Here is a 22,446-nt window from a genome sequence, read left to right as displayed (position 1 = left end):
GTAGCATTATACACAAACATACCGTATAAACTTCATTCTTTAGTTCACGAATGATATCTGTTTGCGGAAAATGTTTTTCACATACATAATCATTAGTAGTCAATCCCGATCTTCCCTTTGAATTTTTGTACTCCACTGTAATAGTCGATCTTTTGTGATTTTAAACAACGAAACCTTTATTGTTTATTTGATGCGTAACCACTACTTTGGCACGCAACATGATCTACCCATGTTGTACTTTTATTATAATGGTCTACTTTTATTATATTTGCAACGTATAAAATCAAGATCAACACAAAAGTGTTATACCGCGATCTTTACGCGCCAAACTACCTAGACTAGACCCTTTGCCGCTATCTCACTCTAACGTCCAGGATACGTGCCGTGCTTCAGTAAAGTCGCCGTTCTATGCAGGCTGTCGGACCACCTCTCTTATTATTCACCGTGGTCGTAGCAAATGGCTAGACTTATACCTTATGCGTAATGGAACAGGGGCGAATAAAACAATAGAAAAACTACGTCAAAAAGTTTTACCTACTTTGGTATCCCAGAAGAAATGGTATCCGATAACGGTCCTCCTTTCTTTGGAACTGAGTACCAACAATTTTGCAAGTCAAATGGAATTAAATGTATATTCTCACCACCATTACAGCCATGCTCTAATGGAATGGCTGAAAAGCAAGTACAATCCATAAAGAAGTGCCTACTGAAAGAAGTACATGAAATGGAAGTGAAGAATACTCATAAGAGTATACAACTGTTGATAGATAATTTTCTATTAAAACCTCGTACAACGTACCCAACAGCGTCACTGGTGTTAGTCCCGCATCCATGATGTTAAAACAGAATCCGAGAACTAGAATGACTATGTTGAAAATGAAACCTATAGAGGAAAAAAAAAACGAAATATGATCAAGTAAAGGAAAACGAAGATAAGAGTAGAGGTAAAATGAGAGTCTTTGAGGAAGGGGAAGAAGTTTTTGTAATGTTTATTGTAAACATCATAGGTAATTGTTTAAATAATATTTATTAACTTTTATGAACATTACAACTAAGGTACATGTACAGCATGTAAAAACCTAACCTTCTACACCCTTGGCAGCGTTGCCATTACATCTTCCCTTTTTTTTTTTTTTTTTTTAATACATGTAACTGTCTTTAAACCTATCTGGTAACTTAACATTTCTTCCACTTCTTGTGGTTACCTTTGTTTCACTGTCACTTATACTACTAGAGACATTATTATGTTCATGACCATTTTTAGTTACAATAGATTTATCTTCAACAACCTTAGATACAATCTCTTTCTCAACAAGGTTTTCGTCTATTTCATTTTGAGGCACAGTTTTACCAATGTCACTATAATCATTTTGTGATGCTCGTAAAACACTATACTTCGTTCACCCAACAGAAATAGTTAAGCCACTCCTACAAAATTTGGGCCAATGTAAGCAGCAACCAGTTTTACAACCACAAAATTATAAAAAGCGGAAAATTTGAAAAATCAAATTGAAATGTCACTTGTTCAAGACTAATTATGGCGCTATCTCTCTGAACAAAACTCGTGGCAAAAATAGTAAAACTTGCAAACTGTTAAATACATGTAAATATGCAACATAAAAACACTGTTTATATTGAGAAAAGTACAAAAAAGTATTATTACAGCAGCACAAAGTTTTGAAATTACAAGTGCACGTGAATATAAACAAAGGTACATAACAATTTAAATCCTGTATCGCTTCACTCGGATTCGGACTCCGTTGATGTCGAGTCATCTCCCACATGAATTACTAATGGCTCCACTACGATGTCCATTAAAATGTCAATTTGCCACATTTTTTTCCTCTTCACTTTGAGCATGGCGAATTGCGTTCTTCCAATTTTCAGCAGTAACATGTTCCACTGCTTGTTGAAATAGTGGATGAAGGTCTTTCATTTTAAATGTGGTGTTGTTTCTGGCCACTTCACCTTTTATTTGCGCCCATATCAGTTCAATTGGATTCAATTCGCAGTGATATGGAGGCAATCGCAGCACGGTACGATTGTGTTCCTTTGCAATTTCATCAACTACATATTTTGGTGTAACAGCTGCCCGTTTCACAAGCTGTAGAAGTTCAGCTCTTACCATATCTTCTTCGTAAGGTATCGATTTGCTTGTTAACCAAGTTTGTATATCAGCTTTTTTCGTACTGGTGTTTGGTATTTTTTCACTTTTCCTGCTATGATATGAAGCGTTGTCCATTATAATCACAGATTGTTCATCAAGATGTGTAACGATTTCCATAAACCACTTTTCAAAAACTTCACTGGTCATTTCTTCGTGATAATCCCCTGTTTTTTTCGATTCAAAACACAGCAAACCTTCCTCGACGAAGCCATCCTCGGACCCTATATGGAGAACAATTTCCTTTGCCCGATGCATCTTTCAATCCAGTTGATAGCCCGTTGATAAATGCCTGTCTTGGAGTGAGAATTGTGGTGTCCTTCCATACTTTGCTTACAGTATGCCCAGCATTCACCCAAGTTTCATCTAGGAAATACAACTTCCTACCTTCTTCACGATATTTTCTAATTTCACGCAAGAACCGACGCTTCCAAGTAATTATTTCGTCCTTTTCCTTAAGAACACTATTGCGTGACCTCTTTTCGAATCTACAATGACAAGTACATAATATACATACACGTAAAGAAAAAAGGTTTACTGACCGAAAACCTATTTCTTTTATTAATTTCCATAAAGTAGTTCGTTTCAAATGGGGTAAGTCTTCGTCTTCGTGTAACACTGCCAAAACTTTACTCAGGGTAGGTGGTTCATTTCTTTCAAAGAAAGAATGAAGCAAACGTCGAAGAATACTTTTAGTTCCGGAATCAATATTGTCCAAAATTGCTCGTGGTCGATAATATTTTTTAGGTGAATGAAGTTCGTGTACCTCTGTATACTCCCGAAGAATCTTGTAGACACTCGGAATGCTTACACCTAAATTACACAATAATAAGTAAAAATGAATGTGCCTAAGATGAAAATTACCTGCTGCTTTAGCCGTAAACTCAACTTTATCCGTTTTAGATACCTCCGGGTTGTCTTCCGAATATGCCTTGAAGATATTTAAAATGCCAGTTTTGTCTTCAACTGAAAAGTGCTTGGCAGAACGTTTTTTCGGTGGAGAGAAAGCAGCACCGGCGACATTCATGTTTGCGTACAACTTTTCTTGATCGCGAATAATATAACCCTAAAAACAGGCATGTAAAAATCGTGTATAAAATTTTATAATTACTCACCTGACTATCTTTAGAATACACCGACGAGTCTTTATAAAGACTATTTTGTGTGAATAAAGGAGATTAATGGCAAATTGACGCAAGTAAAGATGTAAAAACGTAAAAACCGGCAGAAACGCAATAGGCAAGATGACAGATTACCCAATTCGGCCAATTCGCTTTACAAGTGTGATTGTGGCTTCAAAAATTACACCAATAACAATGTCGTATTCAAATGTGGCGGTAATTGTTGAGGAGGGGCTTAACTATTTCTGTTGGGTGAACGAAGTATAGAATTTCTTCGAAGAATACTACCCTCACTATCCCTAACTAAATAGGATCTGGGTGCATCATGCTTTTTGATAATAGTTGCTGGCTCCCAGACTCTATTTTTACATATGGTAACTGAATCTCCTTTATTAAATTCTTTTCTAGGTTGTGCCGTGCGATCATAATAATGCTTATATTTATTTTGCCTATTTTCTAACTCTACACTCACATTTTCTTGCACCTTTGGAGTTAATAGTTTAGTGTGTGTTGGTATTTTTGTTCTAAGCCGACGACTAAATAATAATTGGGATGGAGACACATGTAACCCTGTTATAGGGCAATTTCTATATTCCAATAATGCTACCTCTATACCTATCAATATTAGCAAATTTACATTTTTTTAAAATACGTTCCGCAGTCTGTACAGCTCTTTCCGCTTGCCCGTTACTTTGCGGATATCGGGGGCTACTAGTTCTAATTTCAAAATTCCATTCTTTTGAAAATTTGGTACATTCATATGACCCAAAAGGAACATTATCACAAATAAGAATTTTAGGAATGCCGTGTGTAGCAAATAAAGATTTAAATTTACCTATGACTTCCTCCGATGTTTTATTACGCAAAGGTAATATTTCTAACCACCTAGAAAAATAGTCCTGTACTATAAGGTATGATTTTCCACCAAACTCACATATATCAGCAGCTATTTTATTAAATGGCAGATTTGGAATTTTATGCGGTATTAATGGTTGTCGTACATTCGAGCTTTGATAGTATTCACACACTGAACATTTTGTAATACAATTCTCTATATCTTTGTTTAAACCTGGCCAATAAACCAACTGTCTTGCCCTGCATTTCGTTTTTTCTAAACCAAAATGTGGCTCATGCAATAAATTTAGTACATACTTTCTTAATTCTAATGGCACAATAACTCTAAAATTTAAAAACAATAATCCTTCTTCAAAAACAATTTCATTTTGCAACTTAAAGTACATCTTTAAATTATCAGGAACCTCTTTTATTGATTTTGGCCAACTTTTAACATAGTAGTTTTTTAATTGCTGTAAATTAGGATCTCTTTCAGTAGCAGTCTGAAATTCTATCCTTTTTTCTTTAGTTATATTCAAGCTCCAACTAATAGAATGAACATTTTCAACTAACCATGCTTGATCTACAACCGGTGAATTACTAATGCTATAACGAGACAAACAGTCAGCGATGTGCATTTGTTTACCTGGACAATATTTTAATGTGATGTCATAGTTTAACAATTTAATCCTCATTCTTTTTAATCGTGACGAGCTTATATCTGCAATAGATTTTTTAAACAGGCCTATAAGAGGTTTGTGATCAGTAATAACAGTTATTTTCCTACCATAAATATAATTGTGAAATTTTAATGTTGCAAAAACTATACTTAAAAATTCCTTTTCTATTTGCGCAAAATTTTTTTCTGTATTTGTTAAACTTCTAGATCCGTAACTTACTGGTTTAAATTCCTGCATTAAGCAACACCCTAACCCATGTTGGGATGCATCTGCTTGAATTGTTATTTCTTTGTTAGTATCAAAACTTACTAATGTTGGAGAATTTGCAAGTACTTTCTTAATATTTACTAATGCATCATCATGACATGGTAACCATTCAAATACAACATTGTCTTTCAGCAAGCCCCTTAATGAGCTAGTCAATTCTGACAAATTACTTATAAATGGTCTTAAGAAATTTAGCATGCCTAATAATGACTGTAACTCTTTTTTAGATTCGGGAGCCTTTAACCCCTCTATTGCCTTCACTCTCTCAGGATCAACTTTGACCCCTTCACTTGAAAAAATATGCCCTAAATACCTAACACTTTCTTGTTTAAATTGCAACTTATTCTTGTTAAATTTAACACCCATTTGCCTTGCTCTCTCTATAACTTTTTTCAATATTTCATCATGTTCTTTTTCTGTATCTGCACTAATTAATAAATCATCAAAATAAACCGTAACTCCTCTTATATCATCAAAATTTTTTTCGTTAAGGTACTGAAAATATTCAGGGGCGATCTTTATACCAAATGGTATTCTATGAAATTTATAAGATCCAAAAGGTGTGCTAAAAGTACACAAATCACTCGAGTCTTTTGTCAACTCTATCTGCCAAAACCCGTCTTTTAAGTCGAGTACTGTAAATACTTTTTTGTTACATAAATTTGTCATAATTTCCTGAACGGTGGGAATTAGCACATTAGGGATACGTTTCATTGCTAAATTTAAATACTTAGGATCTAAACATAATCTAATACTTTTATCTGGTTTTTCAACAATTATTAAATTGCTTACCCAACCTGTTGGCTTTTCGACCTTACTAATTATACCTTTACATTCCAGTTCTTTTAATTTATCTTTCAATTTGTCTTTTACTGACAAGGGAACTCTGCGAGGTGGGTTGACCACTGGTTTTACATCATCTCGTAACTCTATACTACATTTCTCATAAAATTTTCCCAAGCCCTGAAACAAATCATGATTATCTGATATAAACTTATCTTTGTCATTCAATACAACCATTTCCACTCTATTAATTAAATTTAATTCTACGCAAGTCTTTAACCCTAAAATGGGATTAACGTTTCCTTTCGTTATCACAAAGTCAGCTAACACTTCCACTTTTTTACATTTACACTTTAACTTCATAATACCTTCAGGTTTTATTTGTGCTCCACCAAACGCTTCTAATATTAAGCCGGTACGTCTAAGATCCACCTGGTGATTGATTTGTTTGAAAATCCGTTCCGGAAGTATGTTTACCTGGGCTCCACGCTCCACTATCTAATTTAAATCGTACATATTTATCTTCGACCTTGACATTTTCATTCCATGAAATTTCGTGTACGTTTCTTGTTTCAATCGTACTTAATACGGCAAGTTCCTCGTCGTCTTCGAAATTTTCTCGTACATCTAGTTGCCTGACATTTTTCTGACTGGTTACCCTACAACTCACAGCAAAATGATTAATAGCGTTTTCGGCTGGACGCTCTGGTGCGCACTTTTTGCGCCCTCAGAGCGATTTTTATGTTCGGCTGGTGTTTTGAGTGCGCTCTTTACGAGAGTGATGCTTTCGGCTGACATTTAAGAGCGGTGAATTTCGCTCTTGGGGCAATTTACAATTTTTCTTGCTCTGAGGTTGATAGTTAGGGCAGGCAGAGCAACTTTCTAGTTCAAAATAAAAATGACTGATCAATTACAACAACAGTTTCAAAAGTTTAACATTTTTATGGAATTTGCCATTGAATTGTTAGAATCATCTAGCAGCGATGAAAGTGACCAGGAAATAGGGATATTAGTGGATCAGATGCATAAGCACCCAATTCCAAAAATTATCAATTATGTCGAAAATGTTGTTTCCATACTTAATGATTCACAGGTAGGTAAGTCGCACATTGATTAGTACAGTACTTTGTCCAGTATTAACAATGTTTTATTTAACAGTTCAAAAGTCACTTTCGTGTAAAACGAACAACATGCTACAGACTTGTTGAGCAGTTTGCCAGGAGTGAATTTTATCCCAGTGAACATAAAGGTGGTAGTAGTTTAATCTCGGCTGAATGCCATATTTTGAGCTTTTTGTGGTGAGTAATGAATTATACAGAATTTGTACGCAATAGAAATACAAATGTATTTTCAGGTACGCTGGAAATAATTGCACAATAAGAGAAAGTGGCGATAGATTTAATATGTCGTTATCGACCTTTAGTTCAGTTCAACGACGAGTGATGTCATTTTTATTGGATCTACTACCAACAGTCATTCGTTTTCCAAAAACAGATCTGGAGAAAGAAAGAGTAGCTGCAGAATTTGAGCAGGTAATAACTAATGCTTTTTATTAGTACCTTTGTACTTTGTTTTTCATTTGTAGATATCTGGATTTCCCAATATTTTAGGCTGCGTGGATGGTTCCTATATAAATATTAGGACGCCTGCACATAAGATAAAGTCGACATATACAAATCGTCACGACATTCCTAGCATCACACTGCAGGGAATCTGTGATGCTAAAAAAAAATTTTTAGATGTATTTACAGGACCTGCCGGAAAGCTGCATGACAGCAGAGTTTTCAAATTATCTTTCATTAGTAGCGAAATTCAAACACTATCTAACAATGGCCATTACCATTTAATTGGAGATAGTGCGTACCCAATTAGGCAGTGGTTACTTACACCGTACAGAGATTACGGAAATTTAACTCGGCAGCAAATAAAGTATAATAAAAAATTAAGTTCATCAAGAGTTAAAATTGAGAATGCGTTTGGGCTTTTAAAAGGGCGCTTTAGACAACTTGGCAGGTTAGATTTTCATAAGGTAGTAAAAATGGCACAATTTATCCTATGTTGTTGTGTACTGCATAATATTTGCATCGATTATGATGATATTTGTGAAGATATCGTCAACGCAAATGAGGAAGATAATGCTATTGGTCCAGATCGTGAACACGAAATGCGTAGATTAGGTGAACTGAAAAGACAGTATATTTGTGACCTATTAAACCACGAATAAAGTGTACCAGTTTATTTGGAAAAGGTATATAAAATGCATAAAGAAAAATCAGTAGTTTTTTTAAATTCCTATGGTTACATACTAATCAGTTTTGTTGAAAAATTTTTCGGCTAAATTGCGTAACAAGTCTAATTTTTCCTTGTGACGCCGGTTACGTCCCTCTTCTTTTTCTTTTGCAATCTCCATAAGGACTTCACTCACGGGTCTCTTTCGGCTTGGAAATGTTGCTTCTTGATATGATGATGGTGATTCTTCTGTTTTGTTGGCACAGTTATTTTTATCAACAATAATACACTTTCCCACACCCATCCTTACAGGTGGTTCAACAGAATCATCAATGGCAGCAATCCTTGAAAGCTCTTCTTCATATGGATTATGTTTTGGTGATTCGCCAGACGTTCGATTAGTCTTTATTATATTTTTTTTTCTTTTCAGAACGGTTTTATACCGATTTTCGCACTGCCCTGCCGTTTTTTGTATATTCAAAATATTCTTTATATCTTCAGAAATAGCTGACCACAACTGCTTTTTTTTCTTAAACTTTCTTAATGGGCCAACTAGTGGCAAGTACGTTTCGTACTTGTCAAGTAATAATTTTGTAGCTTGTTCGTCCCACATCTCTAGTTCAGGAGCACGATCTTCTTGTGGCTCCGGAGGTTGAATCCCTATTTCCAGAAAGGTTTTATTGTGAAGTGAAAAAGCCAGTGTTCGTATTTCATTAATTTCTTGCAGAGCATTATTTTCTTGCAAAACTTTGATGTAATCAGGGAGTAAGTCAGTGGGATTAGCTATTAAAAAGAAATAATCATTGCTAGCTGAGCTAATTCTGTTTACAACTTACCGGTTAAACTGTTAAATGTTACTTGGTCCAGTGATAAAGTAAATTCAACTTCGTTAATTTTTAAAAATATACAATATTTTTCCATCTTTTCCGGCGGTTAACGTGACTATATGTGAGGTTAAGTAGTATAAATTTCGCGCTCTCAAAGTTAAAGGCGTGTTCGGCTGCGATTGATTTCTCTCAGAATCGAGAGCACTCTGTGACGTCAATACGGTGCGAATTGCCCACTCGCAGTTTATTCAGCCGAAAACGCTATAAGATTTCCGCAAAGCCTGCAGCGAACTCCGTATGCGGGACACTCCCTTGGTCCATGAGTTCTTTGACATCTTTTACATTTAAATTCTTCTTTGCGATTCGAACTTTGATTTGAGGTGTTACCCGTTTTCTCCATTGGCTTCTTGTTTGCAATTTTATTTACACTTCGCAGTTGTGGGTCCTTGATTTGCTTCATTTGCTCCTTTGTTATTTCGAATGCTTTGCATATTTCAACAGTTTTCTGTAACGTCAAGCCCTCGGTTCGCAACAACTTTTCTTGTAAATTTAAATCTTGCACTCCCAAAACAACACGATCGCGTATCATTTCTTCATTAAGGGTTTTAAAATCACAGGTACTTGCTAATTTCGTTAAATCAGTTAGGAATTGCTCAAAACTTTCACCTTCACATTGATTTCTTTTATGAAAAACGAAACGTTCATACACCACATTTGTTTTCGGCAAGCAATAACCCTCGAATGCTTCGATAACTTTGTCGATGTCCTTGCGGTCATCGTCACTTATAAACATTGTATTAAAAACTTCTACGGCCTCTTCTCCGATGATATTTAAGAATATAGCCACTTTCGTTTCACCATCTTTAGCATCTTTCCCGGTTGCCTTCATAAAAATTTTAAAACTTTGTTTAAACTTTCTCCAGTTTTCCGCTAGATTTCCTTGTAAACTTAAGTTATTGGGTATTTTATATAATTCCATTCTTGAGACTTAAAAAAAACTTGAATACTTGAACAAAAACGTGACACGTGATGATCTAACCTCAACTTGCTTGTAATACTTAACAACTTTTATACTTTTATGAACATTACAACTAAGGTACATGTACAGCATGTAAAAACCTAACCTTCTACACCCTTGGCAGCGTTGCCATTACAGTTTTAGTGTATACCCTGAGAGGAAAAGAGTCCAAATGGAAGAGAGGGAAGGTCATGAAGAGGATTAGTGCTGTCACCTATTTGGTACTTATTGACTGTGGTATAATAATATCATTGAGTTAGAAAACTAATGGAGGGAATATAATGGTAGAGGGGGTAAGAATTTTTGTAGGCGGAAGTTGCCACAGATAGAGACGTTGAGATAAAAGGGCTAAACTCCGTACAATCTGCGCATGCGAAAGAAACGTCAATGTTGCAATGTTATTAATTAAAATGTAGGTTAGATTATTGTTTTCAATGTTTTCATCACAGGCCGTTATAATGAATAAACATATTCGTAAATCGTAATGTACATTTAAACTCGCACTTTTGAGGTTGTATACCAAGAGCCATGTTTCCCTGCAGCACTATAAATTCCGAAAAGGACAGTATAAGCCCTATGTTCACAAATCGTAACCCAAGACATTTCAAATATCTACGAATCGCTCATAAACCGGACGGCTACTACTGTGATAAAACTGGAACGCTCCTACTGGCATAAATATACAAATTTGCTTTCCTACCGCCTCCAATAAGATAGCCCGATTGTAGATGGCAATCGACACAAACAGGCCGTCACGTAACTTCATTGCTCGTGCATTACTTCAACGGACCCGACACTCACCACTAGCACGAAGGAATGGGCCATCAAAACCAGGCTGTATAAGACCATGCACCAAGTCATTGGCGTACGTGAATGTCACACGGTCACGTCCCTGCATTCAATTTAATGTTTGCTACTTGTAGATTTCAGTTGTTCGTACAAAGATGCCTTGCAAGCAGTCCGACAGATTTTATGTGCGATTGCAAACCCGAACACAACGTCAGTAAGGTCGCAAAGTTTCTAATGTGCTTCAAGATTTCAATTTGAAATTGCCAATTCACTATAACTAAGGTGCCCTTTTTATTATTGTGTAGTTTATTATTTAATGTTTAAAATATTGGTAAGCAATAAAAAGTTTACATATTTATCAAATTTATTGTTCTTGAAACCCATTAACTTCTTAAAAAATCAAATAAACGGTTTTTCATGCAATCTAGAAATTAGTAAAAAGCACCTTTTTTGGAAGAACCTTTGAGAACAGGGAAGCATCTCGGGAAACTGAACGTAGGGCTTTCTATCACTTCATTGGAGCGACCCAATACTCAGCCTTCTCTTTACAGAAACTATGGAAGCACAAGTACAAATAAAACTTTATTGTAAATTATGCAGCTATCTACCTAATAGGTACACAATTTAAGGTCGATTCACATTATCTGTCAAGTCAGATTATATCCCACGGTTTTGGTAATCTTTCTCTCGTCCACGGCTCTCTTGACTATTCCGGCTCAGACAATTTCAAATTGAAATCTTGGAGCACGTTAGAAACTTTGCGACCTTATTGCCGTTGTGTTGGGGTTTGCAATCGTATATAAACTCTGTCGGACCGCTAGCAAGGCATCTTTGTACGAAGAACTGAAACCTACAAGTAGCAAACATTAAATTGAATGCAGGGACGTGACCATGTGACGTTCACGTACGCCAATGACTTGGTGCATGGTCTTATACAGCCTGGTTTTGATGGCCCATTCCTTCGTGCTAGCGGTGAGTGTCGGGTCCGATGAAGTAATGCACGAACAATGAAGTTACGTGACGGCCTGTTTGTGTCGATTGCCATCTACAATCGGGCTATCTTATTGGAGGCGGTAGGAAAGCAAATTTGTATATTTATGGCAGTAGGAGCGTTCCAGTTTTATCACAGTAGTAGCCGTCCGGTTTATGAGCGATTCGTAGGTATTTGAAATGTCTTGGGTTACGATTTGTGAACATGGGGCTTGTACTGTCCTTTTCGGATTTTATACTGCTGCAGCGAAACATGGCTCTTGGTATACAACCTCAAAAGTGCGAGTTTAAATGTACATTACGATTTACGAATATGTTTATTCATTATAACGGCCTGTGATGAAAACATTGAAAACAATAATCTAACCTACATTTTAATTAATAACATTGCAACATTGACGTTTCTTTCGCATGCGCAGATTGTACGGAGTTTAGCCCTTTTATCTCAACGTCAGATAAGCTTGTTTCACAATTGACGCAAACGTAAACGCCAACGGAAACGCAAACGGTAACGTGAACATGAACAAATTCGCAGTCTCACAATTAACGTTACGCTAAGTTTTGTCACGGAATATTTTGTTTATTAAAATGTGTTCTGTGGTAGTTGAACTAACCTAAAAAATGTTTTTCTACACACATAATTAACAATTCATCGAAACCTGGATTATCGCACATCGTCACAACTTATCTTTCGTTGATCTTTAAAGGTTATGTGGCTGGATCGCAAGCGCGCGCATGTTTAAAACGCCAACGGGAACGGGAAAGATAAAAGTTGACCAACTTTCGCGTTTGTTTCACGTTTTCACGTTCCCGTTGCGTTATATGAGAATGGAAATAGTAAATATTCATGTTTTAATTAAATGCTCACGTTCACGTTCGCGTTAGCGTTCACGTTGGCGTCAATTGTGAAACAGGCTATAGAGGCCACTCGCGTGGATAGGTTCCCGTGAAGGTACATTTTGGCCGACATTATTTGGCACATGAAAACGCGGGTCCTGTCACTGTCAGTTTTCCACCAAATTCAAATTTTATTAAATTTGCCATTTTAAAGTACCTAATAATTTCGGATCGGTTTGTGCTCTGGTTTATATAAATAACTAACTGCCGCATGTGTTTTTATCACACGCAATTTTGTGAATTGAGAATGATTAGCTGCGTATCATGCAAAATTTCTCATAAAGGGAAGAAACAGGGCATTTCCTTTCATCGGTAAGACATGTCATTTATCATGTTGTAGGCGAGGTTGTAGGTACCTTGTTTATGTTTCTTAGTTTTCCAAATGAACCAGTACTTCGAGCAAAATGGTTACCTAACATTTGTAAATATGTTAGCGGACATCCGGTATGGATGATGTCATGTTCTGCAGGACGGCCGAGTGTGGATCCTACGGGGAGCGACGCACAGGCGGAGGACGGTGGCGGTAACAACATAAGAGGCTGCGGAGGTCGGCACTGAACACAGTACACAGCACAGTGAGCAATCGAGTAACGGAGAAATGCGTTGTATTAAAGCGAATAAAAGTTGAGTCAGGAAACCTTGCGTTTTATTAAGGGTATTTCACCCCGAAACGTTAACATCAGAAGTGGGATGATCCTGTGCATCCTGTGGTTAATCAAAGTAAAAACAATATAAGACTTAGGTGAAAATGGCTGACAAAGAAAGTGATAATCGTGACGTTCCCGTAAAAGAACAGAGTAGGTTACAGGATTCGGAGAAGAAGTGTTACCGAGTCCAAAACGTGCAAGGGTGCAGTGGCAAGAGACATTAATAAATTTGTTAGCTACCCAGCAACAACAGCTTGACGAACTGACGCGAGTTCCGTCGGAATTGGTGGTGCGTTGCTTCAGAAAGAAAATGGTGGTGTTCAACCTGTGGCTTATTATAGTCGTAGAACTACTGATTACGAGTCTAGGTACCATTCCTATGACTTAGAAACATTGGCTATAGTGGAAGCAGTCGAACATTTTCGCGTGTACCTGTATACGGTGTCCATTTTACGGTGTATACAGACTGTAATTCGGTGCGAGCAACAGATTTACATCCACGCGTAGCGCGCTGGTGGATTAAGTTACAAGATTACGATTTTACGATCGAATACCTATCGACCCGGATGTAAAATGTCTCATGTGGACTATTTAAGCCGTAACCCTGTCGATAGTGAGTATAATGAGCGTGTTTTGAAAACCATAAACATCAATAAAATGTCAGACATAAAAACACTAAAGGAATTTCAAAACAATGACGCGTTTTGTCAAGAAATATTTAATAATCCGGATAGTAACCCAAACTTCAAAATAATAAACAATGTGGTTGTTACCAAAACAGCAGCTCCAAAGTGTTTTGTACCCGTAACCCGTCGCTGCTCGTTTATTGACAATGAAATTATACCACGATGAATCATCTCATATAGGGTGGGACAAATGCATCGCAAAAATGAGAGAAGATTTATTTTGGACAAAAATGGGACAATGTTTGAAAAAGTATATTAGGAATTGTAGCGCATGTGTCATGGGGAAATCACACACCGGTCGTCGCCAAGGATTATGGCAACAGGGTGAGAAGCCAGACGACATACTGGATACATGGCACATTGATCACGCAGGACCCTTAGTAAGATCTAATGGCTGCACACAGATTTTGGTGATAATTGATGGATTTTCGAAACTTTGTCAATTACAACCGATACCAAAGAAAACATCTGAGCATACAATTCGAGCATTATTACCTGTATTTGAAGAATTAGGAAGACCCAGACGGATCGTGGCCGATAGGGCAGCAGCCTTCACGTCAGTTATGTTTAAAAACTTTCTCGGCGAACAGGGTATTCAACTTTATCACATTGCAACGGGTGTGACGCGCGGAAATGGACAAGTTGAGCGTGTCATGCGAACCGTTTTTAATTTGTTGCGGGCAACACTCACTGCGGATAAGGAAAGTACTTGGACGGTTGAGATACCTGCGATAGAGGATAATTTAAACTCTACAGTACATTCGGTGACTGGTTATGCGCCGGCAGTACTGCAGTTTGGAAGAAACCCAAGACTGGCTGCTACGTTACAGTTTTTGGCGGACGCATCGCCGAGTGATAATTTTATAGACCCAGACAAGGCCGTCGCCGAAGCTCGAGTTCGAATGAAAAAGAGTGCAGGGTATTTCACCCCGAAACGTTAACAAATATATCTCAAGAACAGCTCTCGAAATTTACTTTTGTGCTCACAACGACTGTGATTTCGACCAAAGGTTGCACCGGAAAATGTACATCAAATATCTCATTAAATATGCAGTAGGTACTACCAAAACATATACAATATAATATATTTTTATATAAAAAACACATGGTGTAAACACAAATCTTACAACGTATGATATCATAAGCAAAATCATATGACAAATATGATTATGCTTTAGACCGCGCATACAATGGTACTCGCGTATAAAAGAGTGTTCCCAACATGCTTAGGCAACACATCATACACGTAAAGGCAAAGCGCGAACCATTGCATAAGAATTGTATTCAATGGCAAAATGAAATGTGCTTATCGACATAAAAATGTTTATTGGCTTTTAAACAATACCTACTAATTTGTTGTATAAATGTCTAATTCTCACATATACTTCGTTTATTTTCCTATTTTCGTAATGAATACGTATTGTAAAGAATACCTTCAGTATTAAGTTCATTCACTGCAGCCTGCAGGACATGATTATGATATATATGATGATGATATGATCTTGATTCTTGAAGTGCTAGAAACAAATTACATCCGTGGAGATTTCTGCGCGACTTACAACAAAGACGCCGAATAAACAAATTTATATCTCTGTTACACTATCGCAAAGTTTGTTTCTCAAAATATTCTTGTGTTTTTCTGCTGCTTTCATTCCATTCTACATAACTATACCTAGATGTAACTATCCGGTAAAAAAATACCTTATACGAAAATTTACACTGGATTACATTTATTTCATTATTACCGTTTATAAACTTTTCTGAGAACATTATGTGTCTAGAAAGTGTGCGCTTTCGATTCAGCAAGGAAAGTTTAAAATATACTGAAAAACTAGCCCAGTTTAGCGATATAATCCCAGCAAAACAAATAGTGAAGATTGGAGCGCGAAAGTTCTTGCCTTTACGAGTTCGGTGGGTGGCCTACCATGTTGACAACATACAACTTGAGCTATGCACGGTCATTGGCACGGTCTAGTAGTAACAAGTCTCTGGTTCCAAGTGCTGTGTTCCAACAAATTTCACTAATGAGATTCCATTTCATATTATTCGATATCGGATGAATGTGAATTCGCTTTAGGTAAGTATTGTCATTGATTATACACAAATCAATGGTATGTCAACTATACAATCGTAGCATTGAATTATAGTAGTTTGAATGGTTTGGAGATTCAACATTAACGAGCGCCCTCAGAAGGAAGTTTTAAATTTACCGAAGAATGTGAGATGTCACAACGCTGCAGAGAATCTTTATGCCTTTGTTTGAATTTTGATATTTGACGTACGTCAATTCCAGTAATAATAAATAAATAACTTGACCGTGCTTGTAAATTAAGTGATTCATAGTTGACGCGATGTTAAATAATACGCGAAAAAATGCGTTTTGTAAATGAAACCAATTAACTTCGATTAATTGGAGCAATGTTCTAATCGAAGTGCGTAATTAGATCGGAAAGGCGTAGTCCCAAAATATTTTTCCAAGAGATGGGCGATAAAACTAACAAAACGGTGATTGGGGCGGGGACTGGTATTCCTTCTAAGCCAGTCCCTATGAAATTATTTGCTACATGGGAAGTCGATAGGACTCCTTCCAATTGCATTCCAAGGTAGCGGTATTTATTTCTCAATGTTCTTATTGTAACTTTCGCTTACAGATTATGTTCCCTTACATTGTCTCGATTAGTAGTTTTACGACCACTCGGAGCAGATTTGGCTTCCATATCTATTGCTGTTAAAATGCAATCTAGTAAACGCACATTACGTTCGAACGAACTGTTATTACCGCCAAACGGTTTGCTTGACACCGGATTAGAATTGACTTTCAGTTTGCAATATCCGCATTTCCTTAAGCGAGATGGAAATAAGTTGCACATTCTATTGCAACGCAGGAAACGTTACAAAAATCGCACAATGCTGGGCTTTAAAACATTGGCGGAAGGAATTATTCGTATGGATCAGGTAATAACAATTAATGTACTTTAATATGTGTATTGATATAAAGTCGGCAGTGATTCATTGCGCAACTTCTCTGAATCAATATTTACTAGTAAGCACACTTAATAAGTAGTATTTATAAAATTAGTAAGGAATCTTGGCTTGTTTACTGGGATTGTTGGCACATTGTCATTATGTTATTATAATTGATACATAAATCGTAATGCTGGTTTTTACAGTGTGATCTACTTCCTATAGTCCCTACATTGCTCCAATGCAGCTGCTGTATCTCAATTCCCAGAGCATTATATATTACATACAAACATTAACAGCAATGAATTCACAAAGAGACAGTTGCATGAAATGCACATCTTATTACATGTGTTTACATTGTTGGTTTGGAACAAGATTGTCACAACTCAAAAAGTGCTAATTTTCAGGAGACAGGTTTAAAAATTTGACCATTATATATTTTTTTATTATTCCGGGAGAATAAAAGCTATGATAAAACAAATTGGTCATTTTTAAGAAACCTTTATGTACTTTGATTGGCACACAAAAAATCGAGCAAAAAATATGTTTTAAAAACACCTTTAAGCTTAGGTTTCATCCATAATTAGTAGTTGTGACAGTTTTCCTGAAAAGTTCTTAAGGTGGTGTTTACATTGAAGAATTTGGAAATCACTCCCCGCACCGCCCGAAATATTAGAATAGTGTCGCTATCCACCACAAGATTCCGCGACCTACCATATTCGAACGTAAAAATAAACAGATAAGGCGCAACTGTCGAGATAATAATACACCGAGGACGATCGCTGTAATTTGATATCTGTAATTTATAGAACTGGGTTTTTAGCATTTGTATTCAATTCATATTCAGCTTTCTCGGTTGCTGACGTTTACCGCTATTAATTTCGTTGTAATTAATTGTATTACCAAGTGCTTTATCTTCCCAAATAAGTAAAAATACCTATTTTCTCTAAAAATAATAAATTGACCTTGTACGAAATTGAATAGGGAATGTCAAAAATTGTCGCAATTTTCTTTGCACCCTCGTTTAGGCATGCGCCGTCTAAAAATTTTCGAAAAATTGGCAAGAATAGTTGTGTCTGCTACATCCTATATGAGTATCTAGGATGTAGCACCGAATTCTACTATTTGCGCTTAGATCTCAAAAATTTGAAAATGGTATAAGTTCTTAGCGCACCTTAGCAAAAATTTGTAAATAAAGCTGTAAATAATTTGGTAAAAACATTTCGTTCAACAGTGCATTATTTTAATAACTCCGGGCTGCGGCGTATTCCATTTCATGCTCGCGAGCAAATTTTTGTACTACCTACTAAAGTAATGAGTTAGATTATAGACCTATAATTATAATTCATTGCAACCTCATGAAGGATATCTACGAACCGAAGAACTAGCGAAAATTTTGCAGGATTACATCAGCCTCTGTATTATCAAAATCCAAGATTCTATTTCTAAATTGACTATCATGTCATTATAAAACAGTTATTAACGAACTTCTAGCGAGTTTATAATTTTGCGGTTCTGTCCGTCTGTCCGTCCGTCGGTTAGCACGATAAGTCATAAACGAATGGACCGATTACGGTGAAATTTTGCAGGTGGATTCTTTATCAAATTTGTAGATCGGAGTTCATGAATTGGTATGTAGACCAAAAAATAAAGTAGGCCCTTTTGACACCTCCGTTAGTTATGAACCGAATTGCATGAAATTCAATATGCGCATAGCTTTAACCATATAAAACACAATTCCAAAAGTTGAGCCTAATCGATCAGCATGCACAGTGCCCTTTGCGCAGGGGCGGACTGGGTACTTACGGCCCAGGTGTAATTGCATAGGTTACCGGCCAATTTTTTTGCTTCATTTTAAAGTATTGCTTTCTCGAAAATCAATTAGAATATAGTTTTTTTTAATTGCAGAAGAGAAACGTGTTAATAATTTATTAATGGTGCAAGAAACTAAATACAGCACATACTTATAAATAGTGCTAGGATTTTAATGACGTTAAAAATCAGCGAAAATGCAAAATAAAAAATGCAATTACGACAAAAAATTCGCAAAAAAGACATAAAAATTTAAAAAGATGAGATTTTAAATAACAAATAAATTTATTGATGAAACTGAATAAGACGCAAAATTTCAGTGGTGGTTCATTTCCACTTATCACTTAGCGCATCCCAAAGAAATTTAATCCCTTTTAGTGGGCATTTGTTTGTGGACGACTTAAGCACGTTCCAAGAAAACGTTAACTAGGCATTTAGCTTACAATGAGGTTCAGTGGTAGAGAGTTGGGCTATAAATCCGGAGGTCGGGTGTTCCAACCTGGGTTGAGGTGAATTTTTCATCTGTGGCAGAGATGAGAATTTTAGACCTTCTGCAGAGACACCTCTAAAAAGCATTATGCGGGTCACTCTGTAATTGGGCGCAAACCTGTTGAGGGCCCAGAACAAGAGAGAGATAATAAATAAATAAAATAATAAAACGTCTGGCATAAGAACGCATTGACGATAATGCTCTGTTGTAATGTAGGTAATATGAACTTGAGAGAGATATATTCTGTTTGGTTTATTTTTTTATTACATATCATGAAATGCGAGTATAGGTACAGGAAATTGAGTTTTCTCGACACAAGTAGGTATATTTAGTGTTCCATCGCGTTAGTGCAGTGAATTTTTATTTCGTAAATTAACAAGTAAAGTCGTTACATATTTTACATAAATTCGTTTAATTATTAATTATTAAATGTGGTCACTGTGAAAACTGTTATTACTTTGTTGCATTCACAGTTTACCAGGTAAGTAAAAATCACTGATCTCGAAAAAGAGTCGCGCGGGAAAGTTATAGTTTGTACAAACCAATTTATTTTGATGAGACCTTTCATTAGAATACCGTGAAGGGTAGTACATGCCCCCCCCCCCCATTTTCTAAAGCTTAACTTGGCACCACTAAAGGCATGCATATGCATATGACATCACCAATGGATATATTTCTTGCAGACGTCTCAATCGCCCTTTGTGAGTACCCTATTCCGACAATCTGTTCTTGAGGTATAAGGGAATATACCCGAACACGATAAGAGGTCGAGGCTATGGTTTGTAGAAATTAATTCCTGTCGTTGAGCCCTTTCATTAGAGTACCATGAAGGATAAAACTAGTTCCACTCCCCCCCTCTCCACCCAGTACTTTGATTAGAGGACAGAAAGAAGGGCAGTAGTTGGTAGAAAACGGAAAACCGCTCCTTTCGTTGAGACCTTTAATTAGAATACAATGAGAGATAACATTAATTTTTAACACCCCCCTCCCCCTCGGGCCTCGTCGCTCACTGATCTCGAAAAAGAGTCGCACGGGAAAGTTATACTTTGTACAAACCAATTTATTTCGATGAGACCTTTCATTAGAATACCGTGAAGGGTAGTACATGCCCCCCCCCCTCCAATTTTGTACAGTTTAACTTGGCACCACTAAAGGCATGCGTATGCAAAATCTGATACCAATTGGTTATCGTATGTAAAAGATATGCACGCTTTACTTTGAAAAACAGCATCTCAGGAAATAATTCGTATTTCAATAATACAATACAATATCAAATATCAAATTAAAATTCCATGCGTCCTACGTACGAAATTCAAATTACGTACTTTCATTGAATAAAATGTACTTTGCCCTCTAATGACGTGAGCGACCTCCCTCTTATAATTGCTAAACTGTGTAGCATAGAATCGCACCCGATAACGATGAATACATTTGGAGATCATGGCGTTGCCGTGATGATGTGCCTTGGCTCAATAGATGTCGTCAAGAAATTTTCTTTCCACAAAAACGGCCTTTAGAGTCAACATTTTTGGTTGAAATAACATTCATTCAAATATATAATGTTCAGACATTTGCATGAAGCAAAAATTATTTAGCTAATTCCTGTACTTACACTGTTATTTAAGAAATAAGAATCTTAAAAATTAGCCATATTTATCTTCCATTTTTATCCCACACTGATAACAATTTGTTACAAAATTTACTTCATTCACAAGTTTAAACCTTTAACTACAATCGATCGTTTCCAGAAGGTCATTCTTTTACTTCGCAACAAAGTTATTGTGGAAATCGCAATGACACTTTTGTACTAGTTTACCATACATTGTAAACGCCACCTTAATAGTTTTCTTCTAATTTATATTTTTTTAATTAAAATAAAACACAATTAATTTGAATATAAAAATAACTTTTAATTCTTAAATTAAATATAATAATTAATAAACAAATACAAAAGTTAAACGAAAAACCGAGCGAAAAACAAAAATATCAGAGTTTGTTATAATAATCAAAATAGTATATAGGAATGACCCTTTTTTCCGGTTTTTCAGAAAATAGCGACATTATTCATTTTTTCTTTCTTTGACCTATTCCGACTTTTTGTTTATAGTCCAAGAGCTCAGTAGGAAAGTATACCTTGAACGCCTGGACGATTCTAATAATTTTCATAGGATTCGCCATAAAAAGTTGTATTAGAATCGACAACGGTGCCGGCGAAAATCCTGCCGAAAGCAATTAAAAAAAAATTAACTTCGCCCCTTATTTTTGGAAAATGTACTTTATTGTCCCAGACGTTCAGGAAGAGTACTAAAGGGTGCATATGGATGAGTTTTATCGGAAAAAGTCACGGTGCCGGGGCGCAACTTGCCGCAACCCTTGGCACCGCGACTACAAATGGGGTGGTAAATCGTACTAAACTACCTTTTTCTCCCGGACCAAAATGACGTATATGAAATATGTAGCTTGCGATTATACGAATATAAACAAGTTGTAAATCAGCATATGCATGATTAAAGCGCATTTTTGGTAATGCAGGTCAGTATTTTATTAGCGAAGTTTAAAATTATCGATCTCACGAGTAATTTTGGCTTCGTTAAATAATTAATTTTATTTAATTTCAATTCACGGTACGTCTTCATTTTGTAAAACAAATCACAAAGTAAATAATAAGTTTTTATACTGGTAGCGCTATCTAACGGTAAAATTATAGCACCTCCGAAACCCATATCGAAATTATTTTCTTCAATTGTCTATCTCACAAGTAATGTAACTCAAAATAGACTAGTGCCTGCACATCTACACTATAGCAGGAAGCTTTTAGTGAAAATTTGAAGTCTCTAGCTATTGTAGTTGTGGAGATCTAACGCGGACAGCCGGCCTGCCAGCAATAACGAATATAATAGCGTATTTTTTTCAAAAATGCGCTAAAAACCAACGGTGCCGACTCTCAGGATGCCGGAAGTCCTCGGCACCGTCGATGAAATCCGGGCGCGCGCGAGCCTATTGACATTGCGAAAATTGAAACTTAGGTATGTATTCGGTGAAAAAATGTAACAGCGTGGATACCGCGAGATCAAATATATTCCACAAAATTTTCTCGACGAGAAAGGATTCTAAGAAACTCGTCAAGAAAATCAGAGGATTTGATTCGTGTAGTACCTTGTAGTACAGGCAAGTTGTCCAAAATAGACAAGAAAATTGCGAAGTGGTTGAAACTTGGTTTAAGACGTTTGAAAATATGTATATTTCAA

At 36.4% G+C, this 22,446-nt stretch overlaps 6 protein-coding genes and 2 long non-coding RNA genes across 10 annotated transcripts; 3 read left to right on the top strand and 5 right to left on the bottom strand.

The window, feature by feature from the left end:
• Positions 1-1,695: 1,695 nt before the first annotated feature.
• On the bottom strand, positions 1,696-3,868 carry LOC116181943. Of its 2 annotated transcripts, XM_031502397.1 has the most exons (4): positions 3,280-3,867; positions 3,029-3,230; positions 2,707-2,977; positions 1,696-2,652 (listed from the first exon to the last, which is right to left on the bottom strand). In XM_031502397.1, exons 2-4 carry the CDS (start codon positions 3,189-3,191, stop codon positions 2,346-2,348), a joined length of 741 nt encoding a protein of 246 aa, XP_031358257.1. In that variant the 5' UTR covers positions 3,192-3,230; positions 3,280-3,867; the 3' UTR covers positions 1,696-2,345. The 2 variants fall into 2 exon arrangements, with proteins under 2 accessions (XP_031358257.1, XP_031358256.1); XM_031502396.1 differs by having other exon boundaries at positions 2,707-3,230; positions 3,280-3,868.
• Positions 1,823-2,314, bottom strand: LOC116181945. The gene has a single exon (XM_031502400.1). It carries the CDS (start codon positions 2,312-2,314, stop codon positions 1,823-1,825), a length of 492 nt encoding a protein of 163 aa, XP_031358260.1.
• Positions 3,869-4,119: 251 nt separating the features above from the next.
• LOC116181940 (uncharacterized protein K02A2.6-like) lies at positions 4,120-6,642 on the bottom strand. The gene is made up of 2 exons (XM_031502394.1): positions 4,220-6,642; positions 4,120-4,170 (listed from the first exon to the last, which is right to left on the bottom strand). Exons 1-2 carry the CDS (start codon positions 6,210-6,212, stop codon positions 4,163-4,165), a joined length of 2,001 nt encoding a protein of 666 aa, XP_031358254.1. The 5' UTR covers positions 6,213-6,642; the 3' UTR covers positions 4,120-4,162.
• A 71-nt stretch (positions 6,643-6,713) lies between these two features.
• Positions 6,714-8,102, top strand: LOC116181941 (putative nuclease HARBI1). Its single transcript, XM_031502395.1, has 4 exons — positions 6,714-6,942; positions 7,008-7,147; positions 7,204-7,381; positions 7,435-8,102. The coding sequence occupies exons 1-4, from the start codon at positions 6,748-6,750 to the stop codon at positions 8,071-8,073; spliced, it is 1,152 nt and encodes a 383-aa protein (XP_031358255.1). The 5' UTR covers positions 6,714-6,747; the 3' UTR covers positions 8,074-8,102.
• Positions 8,103-8,130: 28 nt separating this feature from the next.
• On the bottom strand, positions 8,131-10,349 carry LOC116181944. 2 transcript variants are annotated; one of them, XM_031502398.1, is made up of 2 exons: positions 8,915-9,054; positions 8,131-8,861 (listed from the first exon to the last, which is right to left on the bottom strand). In XM_031502398.1, the coding sequence occupies exons 1-2, from the start codon at positions 8,997-8,999 to the stop codon at positions 8,155-8,157; spliced, it is 792 nt and encodes a 263-aa protein (XP_031358258.1). In that variant the 5' UTR covers positions 9,000-9,054; the 3' UTR covers positions 8,131-8,154. The 2 variants fall into 2 exon arrangements, 1 of the variants encoding a protein (XP_031358258.1); XR_004147380.1 differs by having other exon boundaries at positions 8,756-8,861; positions 8,915-10,349.
• Positions 10,350-10,365: 16 nt separating this feature from the next.
• On the top strand, positions 10,366-11,068 carry LOC116181939. The gene is made up of 2 exons (XR_004147379.1): positions 10,366-10,788; positions 10,847-11,068. It is a non-coding gene; the product is annotated as an uncharacterized LOC116181939 (long non-coding RNA).
• LOC116181938 lies at positions 10,714-12,020 on the bottom strand. The gene is made up of 3 exons (XR_004147378.1): positions 11,621-12,020; positions 11,321-11,562; positions 10,714-11,266 (listed from the first exon to the last, which is right to left on the bottom strand). It is a non-coding gene; the product is annotated as an uncharacterized LOC116181938 (long non-coding RNA).
• Positions 12,021-16,170: 4,150 nt separating this feature from the next.
• Positions 16,171-17,051, top strand: LOC116181946 (phosphofurin acidic cluster sorting protein 2-like). Its single transcript, XM_031502401.1, has 2 exons — positions 16,171-16,535; positions 16,584-17,051. The coding sequence occupies exons 1-2, from the start codon at positions 16,414-16,416 to the stop codon at positions 16,909-16,911; spliced, it is 450 nt and encodes a 149-aa protein (XP_031358261.1). The 5' UTR covers positions 16,171-16,413; the 3' UTR covers positions 16,912-17,051.
• The last annotated feature ends 5,395 nt before the right edge of the window (positions 17,052-22,446 follow it).

Source organism: Photinus pyralis, unplaced genomic scaffold (assembly GCF_008802855.1).
Source record: "Photinus pyralis isolate 1611_PpyrPB1 unplaced genomic scaffold, Ppyr1.3 Ppyr1.4_unclustered_Scaffold3007, whole genome shotgun sequence".
In the NCBI taxonomy this organism is placed as follows: Eukaryota; Metazoa; Arthropoda; class Insecta; order Coleoptera; family Lampyridae; genus Photinus; species Photinus pyralis.
The sequence above is the reverse complement of the archived record's forward strand: the minus strand, read 5'-3'. Positions and strand labels throughout refer to the sequence as shown.

What these genes read in the sequence shown, in the direction of transcription:
- LOC116181941 (XM_031502395.1), top strand. Translation starts at nt 6,748, where the DNA reads ATGACTGATCAATTACAACAACAGTTTCAAAAGTTTAACATTTTTATG. An exon ending in CCATACTTAATGATTCACAG is followed by an intron (nt 6,943 to 7,007) that starts GTAGGTAAGTCG and finishes TTTATTTAACAG; the next exon opens with TTCAAAAGTCACTTTCGTGT. An exon ending in CATATTTTGAGCTTTTTGTG is followed by an intron (nt 7,148 to 7,203) that starts GTGAGTAATGAA and finishes ATGTATTTTCAG; the next exon opens with GTACGCTGGAAATAATTGCA.
- LOC116181944 (XM_031502398.1), bottom strand. Translation starts at nt 8,999, where the DNA reads ATGGAAAAATATTGTATATTTTTAAAAATTAACGAAGTTGAATTTACT. An exon ending in AACATTTAACAGTTTAACCG is followed by an intron (nt 8,862 to 8,914) that starts GTAAGTTGTAAA and finishes TCTTTTTAATAG; the next exon opens with CTAATCCCACTGACTTACTC.
- LOC116181943 (XM_031502396.1), bottom strand. Translation starts at nt 3,191, where the DNA reads ATGAATGTCGCCGGTGCTGCTTTCTCTCCACCGAAAAAACGTTCTGCC. An exon ending in ATAAAAGAAATAGGTTTTCG is followed by an intron (nt 2,653 to 2,706) that starts GTCAGTAAACCT and finishes TTGTCATTGTAG; the next exon opens with ATTCGAAAAGAGGTCACGCA.
- LOC116181940 (XM_031502394.1), bottom strand. Translation starts at nt 6,212, where the DNA reads ATGAAGTTAAAGTGTAAATGTAAAAAAGTGGAAGTGTTAGCTGACTTT.
- LOC116181945 (XM_031502400.1), bottom strand. Translation starts at nt 2,314, where the DNA reads ATGACCAGTGAAGTTTTTGAAAAGTGGTTTATGGAAATCGTTACACAT.
- LOC116181946 (XM_031502401.1), top strand. Translation starts at nt 16,414, where the DNA reads ATGGGCGATAAAACTAACAAAACGGTGATTGGGGCGGGGACTGGTATT. An exon ending in CCTTCCAATTGCATTCCAAG is followed by an intron (nt 16,536 to 16,583) that starts GTAGCGGTATTT and finishes TTTCGCTTACAG; the next exon opens with ATTATGTTCCCTTACATTGT.